The following is a 15,870-nucleotide window of genomic DNA, read 5'->3' as shown; positions in this document are numbered from 1 at the left end:
AAGCTTTTCTATTTTCAGTATCATTAGTTTAAGAATATAATACTGAAAAACTATTAAACAGACACTGTTTTCAAAATGATTTTGCCTTTTCTAACATGTAAAGAAGGAGGCCATCATTTCTTGTCTAACTATAACTTTGATCACTGCTTGATTTATGTGTCTGTCACATAATGATGATGCACACGTTTGCCCCAAGATGGGACTGCTCATTCTGCAAAGAGAAAGCGAATTGTGCAAAAAACGAGGAAGCAAAATGCACAAAAGGCACAGCGTTAATGCAAAGATCCGATCGCTGCTAATGCAAATTCAGCAGCGCCTTGTTTCCTCAGTGACACACTGAAAATAACACCTGGCACGCTCGCTATTTTTTTAATGCATTTTAACCCTATCAGTTTCTGTTCAGGAGAACTGGCGCAGCCAAACAAGTTATTCAGAAAAAATCTATATAAAAATATAAATATATATAAAACCTTATAGAAAACACAAGAAACTTAACTGAAGTTTTATATGTAAAATAAATCATATGAGCAACAATAAAATATAAAAAAATGACAATGAAAATCTGAAAGTGAAGGTCTTTTTTTGTTTGTTTGTTTTTACGTTTGCCTTTTTTTCTTCAATAATTTGTGTACTTATGTAAAGGTTTAACTATAGCTAACTATTACATATATGCTTTTATTTTATTTATCAGCACATATTTAAAGACTAAGTTATGACGGATCAGAAACTTTACTATTTTTTAAGTTACAGGTGTTTAATCATCTTAAAATGTATTAACACTGTATAAAAAATGTAAAAAGATGTGAACATAAATAGGTAAATGGTTAGAAAATACAGATTCATCAATCTGTAAAAACACAAATATGGTTTAAATACGTTTTACTGTAAAATCATGCATTTCATTGCATTTTTATGGATTTTCTCATCAATGTAGTAAAATCCAGTCTCAACATCTTTCATTGTAAAATATCTCCCAAATTATGGTTTGTCTTATGAAATGTATAATAGTGTAAACCCCACTGAAAATAACTCCATAAGATATCTCACTATTTGATGAAAGATTTGTCTGGTAATTAAGTGGCTCCGTGATTAATACAAGTTCAGTGATAATATATGTAAATTAGCACGTTAAGCCCCGACTCAAGACCAGGGTGGGACTGGTAGGAGTAGGTATTTGTGGAAAAGCTCGAAAATTCCTGTGGAGACTGTGTCAGGAGGGAGAGCCGGGATAAAAATCTGTGCCAATCAAAAATCAAAAACCCTGAATACTGTATAACTATATGGTTAGTCAGAGGGAGTCATTATCTGCTTCTACATACCAGGTTTCCTGTTTTGCTTCTTTTCATCTTTACATGGTTCTTTCTTATTAATTGTATTGTTCTATTGTATTGCTCTAAAGATGTCAGGCTTGGCAGCTACTGATGGTTCGTTTACCATATCTTTTAATTACACCAACACCAAGTTTGCTTTACGACTGGCTACACAGGTTTGTGCTGGAGAGTACATTTTATTTATCAGCAAAAATATAAAAATAACCACACATCAAGTGTTTGGGTTGTTTTTGTTTGTTTTGGGGGGTTTGATCACCCAACCCAAGCACATTTGATTATTACATTCAAACTTTAGAATGAATTGTACATAGTTACATCTTTAACCAAGAAAAGCAGCACTGTACTCACTTACATGGAGGTCAGACTGAAGAGTCCAGTTTCCTTGTAATCCCGTTGAGTGTGATCTCTAACAATGCGAGCAAAAGTCCTCTGTGAGGAAATTTAACAAAAAATCCAAAATGAAAAATGAAAATGCTTTGACATGACCAAACCAGTTGGTCTGGGGGAAGTGGGTACCAGCAGCATCATGGTGGCAGACACCAGATCACTGACAAGACCCTGACAAGAAATCGCAGAATACCGTTCATGCTGCCAGTTAAGCAGAAAATGTCTAACAGCATAAACAACAACAGCAGGGGTTGCATTCAGGAATTTAGACTGTTTTGCCAATAACAGTGTCTGTATGAGCGATTAACATTGTTGGGGAAGTTAACTTCGTAATCCCGCCAGGTACAAGGTGTTATAAGATATTTAATGTATTTTTAATGTATTTATAACAACATTGTTAACGTATGAGCTTTATTACAGTACTAAAATGTTTTCCTCTCTTATACCGATGATAGATTTAATAATGTTGATTTACATAAAAGTCGAACTAAACGAAAGCCCTGATTTGGATAAACAGTTGAGAATATTGATGACCTGATGATTTATAATCTCCAAACAGAGGATTCATGCTCATATCAAAACTTTTAGCACATCAGAAACATGTAACACATATTTGTGTTTTGACATTATTTTTGCTTCTTCCCGCAGGCGATACGGTCTCTCAATCACACCACCACACAGTACTGACCCACACATACAGTTCTTACACACACACTGGACATTCTGGACATTGTTTTCACTTCATCACTTAAATCACTTTAAGCATATTTGCACTGCACAAGACATAATGTGGATTGCACAACACTGGTCACTACATTCTTCATTTCCAGTTAATACTTGTACAGCTGCTGTTATTGTGTATATATTTATTTATATTTCTTCATACATTCGTATATATTTCTATACTATGTATTGTGTATTTTGTTGTACAGTTATTTTATTTTCAACTTTAATTTATATATTTTATCTTATTCTTCCCAGTTAAATTTACCCTTCATTCTAATTTGTGTTGTACAGTTATTTCATTTTTAACCTTAATTTATATTTTATTCCTTCCTAGTTAAATTTACCCTTTTTAATTTTTCATATTTATTTCCTATCTTATTCATAGCCTTTTCCTTTTTTGTTTTCTTTAGGTCACGAGCAGTTGTCCAAGCATTTCACTACATATCGTACTGTGTATGACTGTGTACGTGACAAATAAAAATTTGAATTTGAATAATTGTACCTGATCATTTCCAGAGCAAAGCTTTCTGTTTGTTTGCAGAGAGGTGGCTGCCAAATAGCTATTTGCCAACGACTTGACTTGGCATCTCTACATGATGCGCAGTGTGTCCTTAAGAAATTTGAGGAAACTGGGCAGGTGGTAGACAAAAGAAAAAATCTATCTATAGCAGATGAACTGAATCTGAAAGCCATGTCCTTAAAGAAATAATAAACAGGCTTGACTAAGAGAACTCAGGCTGTGATGGAGAATAAAGATGATCACACCAATTTAACGATTTCTTGTTATTATTAGTATCATTGCAGAGTTATACTTATAATTCTACAAGCTTTGTTTTTACATTACATACCGCATTTCTATTTATGTATTTATCTATGTGTGCATGTTAAAAAAAAAGACTGCTGCACATGTTTCACATTTGCCTAACAAAATTTAAAGAAATGAGGGGCGGCGCAAGACGTGCAATACTGCATGTTTCATTTGTAGTTGGATGGAGAAGTCACAGCTTCTCTAAACCAGAAAACAATGGCTCACTTTGTTTTCAGACTTTTTAAGAAACCACACCTTCTTTTCCTTTTCCAACTAAGCTTGTAAATGGTTATCAGACTGGTCATGTAACATAATATGTGCGTGTGTTTTGAGAAACATTGTTCATATTCAACTTAGAAGCATTATTGCCTTGCTGAGTATAGGGCCTTTTCTAAGTAATTTGTGTGCTTTCCCTACACTCAATTAATCTCAGGTTACTTAATTTTCACATCAGGTTTCCCTATTTAAATAAGTCTTTAGAGTAATGTAGTCTATTTGTTTTCTTTTCTTTTTTCGACTTCTTTTAGCTGATTCCTTAGAGGTCGCCGCAGTGGATCATCTGCCTCACCTCACCCTATCCCAGCATCCTCCACTGTCCTCCTCAACAGCATCCATGAACCATCTATGTGGTTTCCTCTTCTCCTTCTGCCTGCCAGCTCATATTCATTTTGCGTTGTCCAATATATCCACCATCCTCCTCTGCACACATCCAAACCAGCTCAGTCTTGCCTCTCTAACTTTGTCTCCAAACTATATCTGTCTTTTTGTAAGTTACACCTTCAAACCATGCACCACAGCAGGTCTCACTATCGTCATGAAAACCTTCCTTTTCTCTCTTACAGCAGTCTGTTCTAAATAAATAAATAGCCTTTTTTAAATAACAAGTATGAACAAGTATTTCCTGATTAGTGCAGTTGTGTGGCCCTAAAATTGTGATTGATGTACCATTTACACTTATTAAGTCGCGGACACCTGTTTCTTTCTTATGAACCCGCCGCAGTACTGTCATTACGAATTTATTACAGGCATTATTTTAGACGCCCCAGTCTTATTTGGGCCCTGCGAGTAAAATACGCGGAAGTTGCGGGCGGAAGTAGCCTCGACGGAAGCGGTCGGGTCTGTCAGGGCAGGAAAAAATTTGCAGAATTTGACACAAAGAGGTGAACCCCACCAAACAACACCGCTTATCCCCCCTTTTCCTCGACACCGGCGTCCGCTGCGATGATCCTGTTAGAAATTAATAACCGCATTATCGAGGAGACGCTGACGCTCAAGTTCGACGGCGCATCCAACGGGTGAGAAATCATCGCTACACCTGGCTAGCACCGCTAGCTTCCCCTTTAGCTTCTTACAGAAGATGATGGCTTCATTTAAAGAAACGGGGGAGATCGGGTACAGCAGGTTCAACAAAGTTAAGCTATGTGGTCTAAAGAGTATTGATTTTTTTTTAAAGTGCAGAAATACACATAGAGTTAGCTTGTTGCTCTGCCTCGACGAGCCGGGGTGTGTCTGCACGGGCGGTGTTGTGCCAAAAATTGTAACCCCATTGAATTTAATCTCCCCTGGCGGTTCTCCCACATACCTTGGAGATAAAACAACAAAGCACACAATAGATACTTAGGTTATATTTACACTGCGCTGCCAATAAATACGAAGCAAATATTTTTAAAAGGTTACATAGCCTTAAGGGAGCTAGCGGGAATAAAGCTAATTTATAAGCTTTTTTTAAAAAATGATTAAGCTATTCCACACTGGTTGATAACATCATATGTAAAATCACAAACCGCCTATAAAAACTATTTTTTATAAATATAGTATATATTTTTATATGAAGTGAGGACTTTATTTCTTTTTTTCGGACACAACAGGTTTGTCAAGGCAAACTATCTTCTCATTTCCGGTGTCACTCCACCACGGCAGATCAGATTATATGCCCGCGGTGTTTTCACTTAATAAAGACCATTTATTTGCCTTCCGCGGCAGTACATAAAGCTTTTAGTGGCTAAATGATAGCCAACCATCGCCCATCTCTCTCGCTTTTTCTCCTGCTTCCGCATTCCTGTAGTCAGGCTGAGTCAAGTCTGCTCTGCACAGCCAGCAGCTGCAGCTCCTCAGAGCATGAGCGTGTGGACAAGTCGCTGCAGCATCCACCTTTACACTGTTGATTTGCTACTGTGCATTCCCCAGGCATTGCTTATATTGTTTGTTTGTTTTTTGTTTGTTTTTTAAGCTGTCGTGTCGAGATGATTCATTAAAGCTGTGACTCCATCATGACGTCATTACATAAAACATTTAAATGTTTTGCATTTTAGCAAGCGCACGGCTTCATCTTGCAATTAATTTGTGTCCCAGTCCTTGACTGGCAGCTGGAGTAATACCAGTATTGCACAGTACTGTAACTTGAACAGCAACTAACAGGTCCTGTTCAGATTATAATGTAGAAGAAATAATGAGGGTCAGTTCTGATTAACTCCCCATCCATGTATTTCACAAACTGGTAACCAGCTTACCGTGAAAACACCCTTGACTAAGCTACTCTACACGTGCTGTAAAGCTAGAGATACTGTTGAGCTTTTATGGTTTTATCAGAGGAAGTGATTTAGTTTGGTCAGCTGCAACTGCTACTAGCAGTTCTTTTTGTTTCTCCTTTTGCAGAATAATGTCTGCAAATTCAACCATGTTATTGCATTTTTTTTTTAAATCACCAAACATCGGTATTAGTATCATTCTTAAAAACCTACATTGGATGGGCTCTAATCATCTTTCATCATACAAATATAAAGAATCTAGTGGCAGTAATTATAACAAACGGGAAACAAAGCAATAGCTAGCTAGCTTGTTTGCAGTGCGTGGCTTTGAATGCTGCGATGACCCTTTTTGTTCCCTTTTTAACCATCAAGTCTACTTAAACCTCCTCACTACCTTCATTGTTTCTTTGTTTGTTTTGATGCTATTTAAGATGGTAAATTGAACTCCAGCTTTGTGGGCTTAACAAACTGGTCTCCTCATGTTGTTTCTTTTTCTCCTCACAGAACCAAACCAGAGGCCGTCGATGTGACGTTTGCGGGTGAGTGTCTCGTGCAGCAGCGTGCTATTTTTGCCCCGTTTGTACTATATTTGAATATCAGTGTTTAGATTTTAACACACAGTTTCGATAACGTGGCTCTCTCAGCCGAGTTGAGTCGTCATCACCAGTGTGCCCTTTTTGCTGTCTGGATAAGGAAGGAACTTTTTGCTGTTCTCCGAATTAAATGAAACCAAATCATATGAGCCAGTGTTGGATGGGTCGCATGACATTTCTTTAAATGACTTTAATGTAGTTCATATTATGGCTTATAGATTTCTGTGTGTGTTGTGTCGTGCAGTATTTTGTGTAACCCGCTGTGAAGAAGGTTGTAATGTAATGTTTGGATTTGATCAGACACAATCACATTTTTGTGCACGCCTATTTCAAAATTTAAAGGGTGGTGCTGATGGTGGTGTTGTCTTCAGTTTCCTATTATGCAGCCAGCTTATTGCACATGTTCCTGTAATCAGTGTTGAATCTGAAAACATGGACTGAGATTACTAAGACGTCTCGTCTGTCTAAGTGAGGAATGAAAAGATCGAGGCGTTCATTGGAGTCTTTCCTGAGTTGCTCACCGTGTCTCCTGTGCCTGTTTCAGCTGTGACTGAATGTGTTTAGCGCCTACTAACATGTCTTCTGTTTTATGTTTGTACAGCACTTTGGTCAACACGAGTTGTTTTTAAATGGGTTTTATAATTCATTTAAAGTTGAGCATTTCTCCCCCGCTGGTATTAACTCTGTGCCTGTGTGCTGCAGACTTCGATGGCGTCTTGTACCACATCTCCAACCCCAATGGGGACAAGACCAAAGTGATGATCAGCATCTCTCTGAAGTTCTACAAGGAGCTGCAGGATCATGGAGCTGACGAGGTAAAACACACACACAAAAGAGAGCGAGAGGCTGGAAAATGTTTCTCAAAACCTGAATACAAAGAATCAGATGATTTTTTTATTTAGCATGTATGACACAGAGGCCTTTGCAGAGTCTTGATTATAGCTGGTTTCACATCCTCTACAACACAAGAACATTCTCGTTATACAGAAAGTGCAATTAAGGATAACCTTAAAAGAGTTATTATTATCACATCTATAGTTTAAATCAGGGACTAAAGCTGCTTTGTATGATTGGTCATCTTATAGCTGTCCTTTCTGCAGCTCCTCAGTTCACCCTTTATCTGAACCCACACACTGTAGGTCCTGTCTCTTTAAGCCACGCTCTCTAAAAGCCCCTTTTTTCTGCTTAGCTGTCCCTCATGTGGGTTTTTACAAACAGAACCTACTTCTTATAAACTCGACTTTGGCTGTGGCTATGATGACCATATAAGGCGATCCACGATGATGTCAGCTCGGCACAAGAGTAGGAAAAAGCAGTTGTGAACCGAGGCTTAAGTACAGTCACAAGGGGGTTACCTTCTTTCCATTCAGTCGCCTTTTTACGGCTATGCTTAATATGAGTCAATTATTGTGATATTGTTTTAATGTGACTTTAAACTTCTTCTAACATGCTGTGGTGTCACAATAAACCAGCCCTGCATGTCGAGCTGCAAACGTGGGTAGAATCTGGTATAAACGTCCACCACACTGCTGGCTGCTGTCTGTACCACGCTTCGGTGTCACTCAGAGGCCTGTGTCCTTTTATGTCTGTGCTGGCGTTTGATACACACATGCAGCATTATTCAGTGCTGTGCATTGGTCCATTTATGCTCTGTTATTCTAAGCAGTGAATAGAAGCTGATCAAAGGCAGATTAAGGGAGAAAACTGCACAACCAAGCAAAATATGTTTTGGTTTCCTTTTAAAGGGGGTAAATCCGGGTGGTCAAGGCACCTGCTGCTTTGTTTTGCATTTTTTTGTGTTGGTGTTTCATCCTTGAGCGCACTAAAAGTGCCCGAGGTTCATCCAGGCTTGAACATAAAGGACCTTTAGTTTTGCTTTGTTCTTCAGCACGATATATGATTATTTTAATGAAAAGCACTAAAACAAACGTGAGGTTTTGGGTTGGTTTTTTGTGGCATCTGATTGAAATATGCTTAGCTTTGTTCAGTTTTTTTCTACCAGATCCCTGATTGGTACATGAGAGTTAATCTGGGACAGTGCGTGCAAGTGTCTTTCATTGCACACTTTGATTTCAGTGATAATAAACCTGAGTGCAAGTGAAACTGTAAAAAGAGCCATGGGTTCAGGCAAGGCTGCTACTGAATTTGATTCCTGATGATGGTGAGTTGATCTGAGATATAAAATAAAAGTAGAATGAGGTCATTATTTCCCTCCACACACACAAACACACACAAACCTACACAAGTGCTCTGTTGCCATGTAAGGAAGAAAGCAGCCGCTGAGGCTTTCAGTAGAAACAGGAAGTGTGTGTGTGTGACTCACCCCAGGCGAGGAAGTGCTGACTGCGAGCAGCAGCCACTGTGTATGAAAGGCTTGGCTGCTGCCCAGCCACTTCGCCCCTCCTCGTTCCCTGAAGCTGGGAATAGCGGTGTGAATAGTGGCACATTCGTTTTATTCTTCCTGTGACGAGTCAGTTTGGAAAACAGTTTTTGGATGAGCAGCGCAGGGGCTGTTTTTTAAGCCACTTGCTCATTCTCACACACACTAAAAACTAAATAGGCGCTACACACATTCAGTGTTTGCATGAATTAACACAATGACAGTTTCAGAAAACTGCAGTTTCCTAAAGCTTGGCAGAACGTCAGCTGAGATTTAAAGACACAGTTGATGCTTGTCTGAGATTACTTGTGAGGAGATCCCAGGGTTTGGGTGTGATAACAGCAAAGGCACGAGCCCCCTTTGAAATAAGCTTCAACTGCTTAATAGTGAAAAGTGATCAGGAAGCTTATCAAGATAATTTAAGGCTTTAAACTCCAACAGTGTCACTTTACTCTGGATTCTGTCAAGCACAGGCTGCAAACGTTTTGTTTTGTCCCAGTCAGTAATCTGGCCGCAGCATATGATTGAGCAACTCCAGTATGCAGCGCAAAACAGCAGTCCAGTCTGTGGGTGGAACACAAGGCATGCATAACCACAAAAAAGTTTGGAACAAACTGCTCTCTTGACTTGGCTGCGTTGATTTGTCAAAGATTATCTTAAAGTTCTTAACCTGCGTTTTAATAAAAGGAGTTCAAAAGCCCAGGTTACCCATCAGCCGCTCTGTTAGAGGACCAAACAATGTGAAACTTAGCCCTCTTATGGAATAGCTGTTTCATGGGTAAATACAGTTGTAAACCATCTACATGGCAGCAAAATCAAATGTGATGTTGGTATGTCGAGTAATTTGACCTAAAGGGAGCAAGTACAAGGAAGAAAGAACAGACCCCTGTGAGGAGACTGTGACGTTTTTGTGTTAGATTCTTGCCGTTGGTCTGATTTGCATATTGCTCTGTTCATTCCTGAATGACAGGCATCTATTACAGAGGAGCCTCCGACCTTTCATTACCTCCTTGAAACACACACACCTCCTTCCTGTCACAGTACAAGTCTTTCATTGAGCGGCAAGTTTGTTTAGCCACCTCTCTGCTCTGTTGTAAACCACATACTTAAAACAGACCTCTCACGCTCTTATCTCTTATACACATGAAATTCCGGATGTTCAACAAGTCAGTGTATGTATGAGTAATTCCCAGGAGGTAGAAACTCTATTACAAACATTTGTTTTCTACTCTCAGCTCTGTATGATGTCAGTAAAAGTGGCTATATCACATTTTAACATCCAAACACCAATCCAAGCGTTGACTCTACGGCAGTAATGGCAGTAATCGTAAAGCTTCAGTGGCCATTTTTCTCCTTTGGATTGAGACACAAACCCAGGCTCCTGTGTCAAAAGCTAGTTTCCTTCTGATACTCGTCTCGAGTCCTGATATCAGTATGTAGATGCGTCCACTGTGGTGAGAAGTCTTGGGACATGAGGAAGCTGCCAAAAGTACTCTTTCATTTATATTAGAGTTCATAAATCTATTAATGAATTTATGTTGTGTTCTTAGATATTAATATTGAGGTTTCTCATGTGACGTCATTAGCACATGCCATATTCTATGTGATGGAGCCACCAGTTGTTAGGGGAAAATGTGTGTTCTCCCACTGGTTGGCAGTGATTCTTTAAAGCTGCTTGTTGTCGCTGGATCAAAAATGTAGCGATTGCTTTGGTTGCCTGTAGTTTTTGATGTTTGTCTGCAAATATCTGTTAACTGCAGGCCCAGCGGTAGTTCAGATTGAAAAGGATGTGGATAAGATACAGCTTGAATCTAATTAGAAATACAGAACATTGTTTTTTAAAGTAAAAGTTATGCTGCAGCACTGCAGCCAACATGTTTCAGAAGGTGCAACTTTTAGTCTGAAAGTTGACCTTTCCCATTTCCTGTTAGCGTCACACTGCTCACAGTATCACTACAGCTCAAAGTCCATCACTTCCCTTTAAATACAGACCACAGCAGTACGCTAGCTGACAAAGGCAGTCACAAGAAGGTTTTTTGCTAACCGGTCAAGAACTGAGCGTTTCTATTGACAGGCGGTTGCCAAGGCATCATTGACCAGCATGAAGTCCTGCCTGATTGGGTCTTTAAAAGTTATTTTCCCCACCAACTCCCGTCAACTTCTAGAAACCACTTAAAACCAGTTAGAGAATACTATGCGGGTAGTTGCCAGATGGTTGCAGACCAGTCTCTAGGCCTGGGTGACCAGGACCTTATTCACTTGATCCTACATTGTCACCACGGTTGTCAAACGTCCAAAATGATGGACAGGTTCACACCACATGGTTAGAGGCCATGTTTTTGCAAAATCCCAATAAAGTTCTTCTTCTTGTTTCTTTTTGTTTTTGCAAAGCTACCTTAGATATCAAGTCTAAAAATATGGAGCTGGAAGAGGTCCTCTTAGATCTCACAGGATTCCCACCACATGTGAAAACTACTAAGATTTCCAAGAAAATGAAAGATCTGTTTTGAAAGTGGTTAAAAGAAAGCCTCCAACTTTTAATTTTTCTCCTCTGTGCTATTAAAGCCACACCTTTGGAGTCGGGCCTCTAACAAGACTCTTCAATTAGCAGAGTAATTATTCAGTGTTTTTTTTTTTTTTTTAGGCCCATTGAGTAATCTGTCTTTTGCTGTTGTGCTACATTTGTTCTGTGCAGTGCAGCTCTTGAAAAACCACAATACGGATGTGTGTTACAAATAAAGTTCATATTTTTAATTCCAGTTGCTCAAGAGGGTCTATGGGAACTTCCTGGTTTCACCAGAGGCGGGTAAGGTCTTTTTGAGCTCTTTTTTTCTGCAAGTTTCAGAAATCAGCTGAGCCGTGATGCTATTTTTTTTTCCTCGACTGTAAAAATAAAAGCTCTACATGTATTATATTACAGGCTACAACGTGTCCCTCCTCTACGACCTGGACGTTCTACCAGCCAACAAAGATGAGGTTGTCCACCAGGCCGGCATGCTCAAGAGGAACTGCTTTGCCTCAGTGTTTGAGAAATATTTCAAGTTCCAGGAGGAAGGCAAAGAGGGCGAGAAGAGGGCCGTGGTCCACTACAGAGAGGACGAGTCCATGTGAGTGTGTCATGAGAAACATTTAGGAAAGCAAGAGTTAAAGACATTTGTTAGCCATTTCAGCACAGGTCTTAAAGTATATCAAAAATAAATTGATGTATTTCGGACCTCGTTCCTGTCATTTCTCTGGAAGCCAACATAACTTGTGGTCGCTGCAGGTATTTGGAGGCCAAGAAAGACAGAGTGACGGTGGTGTTCAGCACAGTGTTCAAAGACGACGACGACGTCATCATCGGCAAAGTCTTCATGCAGGTGTGTGTGAGGCCACATTTACTGATTTCTACTGTCTTTGCTTAGCTCCTTTTCCATTCGTACCTACTCGGATCGACTCGCCACGACTCGACTTGGATGGACGTCGAGGGAAGAATATACGTGCTTCTATGATTGGTCTGTGGCTATTTATCAGACTTGAGGGATCACTGCGTTATTTTTTTATACCCATTTCCTCTGTTGCTGAGTTTCAAAAAAGGCGGTTTTAATTTTGACCAGCCAATCAGTGGCATGAGGTCTGATGATGACACATTTTAGTACCTGTTTGGAACCTCTGCAGAGCAGATATTTTAAAAGTACCTGGTTCCAAGTGAATGGAAAACCCTGAAAACAGTAGCGAACTGTGCCGAGTCGATCCGAGTAGGTTCTAATGGAAACGGGGCTTTAATTTGCATTACCGCCTCCTACTGGACCAGAGTGGAGCGCTTTCATGTAACATATTCCTGTAATTCCTGTCATTCCGACCACTGACTCCAACTGTATTGCCCTCTCTCTTTTTCTTTTTTCATTTTGATAATTAAAGAAGCTTTAAAAAAGTGCTGCAAACATATTTTTCCTGTGTGTAGGAGTTCAAAGAGGGTCGGAGAGCCAGCCACACAGCTCCCCAGGTGCTCTTCAGCCACAGGGAGCCTCCTCTGGAGCTGAAGGACACAGACGCCGCCGTCGGGGACAACATCGGATACATCACTTTCGGTCGGTGCTTTGTTTTTAGTTTAACAAAGACTCGCATTTGCTGGTCACTTCACAGCTAACGCAGTGGTTTTAATTTGTTGCTTTGTGTTTTCAGTCCTGTTTCCGCGTCACACCAATGCCAATGCCAGAGACAACACCATCAACCTCATCCACACCTTCAGGGACTACCTGCACTACCACATAAAGTGCTCCAAGGTGAATTCACCTCAGCCAGTCACTCCTCTACACTTGATGGTTTTATTTACTTGGCAGTTTTCCGGGTTTCAAATAATTTTACACAACAAAAGTTGTTGTTTTCTTTTGTTTTTTTTACTTTCTTTGCTTTAATCCTTGATCCAGCCCGATCTTTGTCCCAAGTAATAAATGCTTGTTTTGTTCGTTGCAGTGTTATTTCTGAGCTGTTTGGTTGTGTTTGAAGGGCCCTGACAGGTGAACTCAAGTCAGTAAACACACCTGCCAAAGCTGAAAGCTAAAAACCACAAACAATCCTCCACCGCGATAGTGCGGTTTTTCTCTCTTTTTCTTTCTCTACAATACAAAGTCCCGCTGTCGGTGAGATCTCGTCTGACTACCCCCAAGAGGGCGTTTGTGTAGATGCGACGACCCACGAAACAAGACTTGCTTAAGCACGATTGCTCGAACGTGCTTCCTGTAACCCCTAATCGGTGCATGTTTTGTATGACTGACATTTCAGAGATGTGGACGTTGGTTGTCTTTGTCTCAGACAGTGAGCTGACGAGGCAGATGTATTTATAGGCTTAAATGTTAGAAATGCGATGATGTAAACTTAGAAAACAAACAACCGCTGTTTTTTCCGAGCATGAGCAGTTTGGCTCGAGCGATTAGCACAGAGCAAAGCATGCATCCCCCTCCTCTGCCCTGCAGCCTTGCGACCAGGGGAAATGTGCCAACCCTGGAGACTAAACACTTAACATCATAAGGTTGCGATTGGCATTGAATCACATGTCCCGTCTCTTCCGCAGGCCTACATTCACACACGTATGAGAGCCAAGACGTCAGACTTCCTCAAGGTGCTGAACCGCGCTCGACCCGACGCAGAGAAGAAGGAGATGAAGACCATCTCGTAAGTAGCCTCTGCTCTCCTCCCTGTTTCTGTCAAATGGAGTTCAACTGATTATATTTGACTTAACACAACCTCACCTGCACTTTAAGGCTTCATCTTCAGCTTTAGCGCATTTCAGATCTTGCACAAGGATGTGTTCGGGAATCAGAAGCATCTTTGTTCGTGATAACTTATAAAAAAGGCAAAACAAGCGGCGGATTCAGGCTGGGGATACTATCTCGGCACTCCTGTTTTTACCAGATAAAAGCGCCTTTTTCATCTTTCAGTCTGTGTGTTTTTGAGGTGTGCAGCATGTTTGCCTGCATAGTTTTCTGCTGTTTGAAAGGTGCGCATACATACAGCGTGAGCTCAGAGAGGCTTTGCACCGAGGCTAATGTGTAACCGAAATAGGAACGATTCGATTGGAAGACTGGACGAGTGCCACTCGCTGCTTCGGCAGTTAGTTGATAAACATTTCTGTTGAATCTCAGGTTGACGACTGACGGGGAAAAAATGTTGATGTGAACACAAAACTGAAATCCAAGTGTCAGTCACCTTTAATGTCACGCAATGACACGAAAGCATGCGACAGATTCCCTTCTATGATTGGCTGATTAGATGTGATGATAGGGTTACTTGTGTAGCACTATCGTTTTTGATGTTCAGGTATGCACAAAGATGAATGGAATCTTTCAGTAGCTCTCAGAGGGCCTGCCAAAACACGATACAAACAGGAAATGCACCAACAACAACCTGTAAATATGTCCTTTTTTTAAATTGCTGAGGATTACAACGTGCAGTCCTTTTTGTTGAACTGTTTTTTTTTTACTTGACTCCGTTTCTTGGAAACTTGTTTACATCCAAAGCTGGAGGCAGCAGTCAGCATGTGTGACACAAATAAGGGGAAATGTTGTGTTTAGCTTGTTTTTTAAGGTACCTACCAGGGCAGGAGAGAGTCGGGCTCGCTCACTGTTCACTGGTTCTGTCTTCATTTTTATCATAACATGTGACCGATGTTCATGTTCTCATCTGACAAAAAACTGTTTTGTCTTTACGTTTTCAGTGGAAAGACCTTCTCCCGCTGAGGCCGACCCTAACCTGAAAAAGTACAATCCACCCCCGCCCCCCCACCTCCTGTGGGCATGCCCAGACGCGCCACAATGAGACTTAACGCCACATCGGACCGGACTTCAGGAAGCCTCTAATTCCCCGCCCGCCCTCCCAGCCTCTCATGTCCAGACTTTTGTTTTGTTTTTGTTTGTTTTTTTTTATTCTTATTTGGTTGAATAATAATGCTGTCCGTACCTGAGGAAACCCTCACAATAAATGGAAAAAGGGCATTCCTTGCTTTGCATAGTTAAAAAGAAAAGAAGAATTATTAGTCCTATATAAATATATATATGATAAAACTGAAATTTTTGATACGATATCTTTTACTCCATTTGGTACTCTTGCTTGCCCTCACAGTCATGATGGATGATTTCAGTCCCCTCTGTACTTTCATGTCTTCTGTACCGTTGTCATGAAAAAAAGAGAAATAAATCACGCTTTAAAAAAAGCATCTTTTTGTTCACTTTTTTTCACTTGATAAAATTTTATCAAGTGAACTGTTTGCTTACTGTCCTGATAGAGGATAGCCAAGAGTGAAAAAACTGAACTCTTTTGCAGTGTGTTTGGGGACACACAACTAAAAGGAAGTTTGTTGTGTGGAGCCAGTTGAGGTGGTTCAGGCATCTGACGAGGATGCCTCTTGGGCGCCTCCTGGGTGAGGTGTTCCAGGCATGTCCCAGGGAAGACTCAGGACACGCCGGAGAGATTGTATCGCTCGGTTGGCCTGGGAACTCCTTGGTGTTCCCCTGGATAAGCTGGAGGAGGTGGCCAGGGAGAGGGAGGTCTGGGCTTCTCTGCTTAGGCTGCTACCCTGCAACCCAGCCCCAGATAAGCAGAAGGAGATTGATGGATGGGTTTGTTGTGTGTTTATTTA

General features: G+C 40.6%; 1 protein-coding gene across 1 annotated transcript; it reads left to right on the top strand.

Annotated features, from left to right (window-relative positions):
• The first annotated feature begins 4,323 nt into the window (after nt 1–4,323).
• Nucleotides 4,324–15,261, top strand: arpc2 (actin related protein 2/3 complex, subunit 2). The gene is made up of 10 exons (XM_085265065.1): nt 4,324–4,547; nt 6,285–6,319; nt 7,076–7,188; nt 11,514–11,559; nt 11,674–11,860; nt 12,019–12,112; nt 12,697–12,823; nt 12,918–13,018; nt 13,807–13,907; nt 14,950–15,261. Exons 1-10 carry the CDS (start codon nt 4,474–4,476, stop codon nt 14,969–14,971), a joined length of 900 nt encoding a protein of 299 aa, XP_085121191.1. The 5' UTR covers nt 4,324–4,473; the 3' UTR covers nt 14,972–15,261.
• Nucleotides 15,262–15,870: the final 609 nt, after the last annotated feature.

Source organism: Mchenga conophoros, linkage group LG23, assembly GCF_057382185.1.
Source record: "Mchenga conophoros isolate Kocher_MC1m ecotype Shallow Benthic linkage group LG23, M_conophoros_male_GT1.1, whole genome shotgun sequence".
NCBI classification, from domain to species: Eukaryota; Metazoa; Chordata; class Actinopteri; order Cichliformes; family Cichlidae; genus Mchenga; species Mchenga conophoros.
Note: the sequence above shows the minus strand (reverse complement) of the source record. Positions and strands in the feature narration are given on the sequence as shown.

Bases quoted from the DNA above. Each gene is read 5' to 3' on its own strand.
- arpc2 (XM_085265065.1), top strand. From the start codon at position 4,474: ATGATCCTGTTAGAAATTAATAACCGCATTATCGAGGAGACGCTGACG. The intron at 6,320-7,075 runs GTGAGTGTCTCG...TGTGTGCTGCAG, and splicing joins CGTCGATGTGACGTTTGCGG to ACTTCGATGGCGTCTTGTAC. The intron at 13,019-13,806 runs GTGAATTCACCT...TCTCTTCCGCAG, and splicing joins ACCACATAAAGTGCTCCAAG to GCCTACATTCACACACGTAT.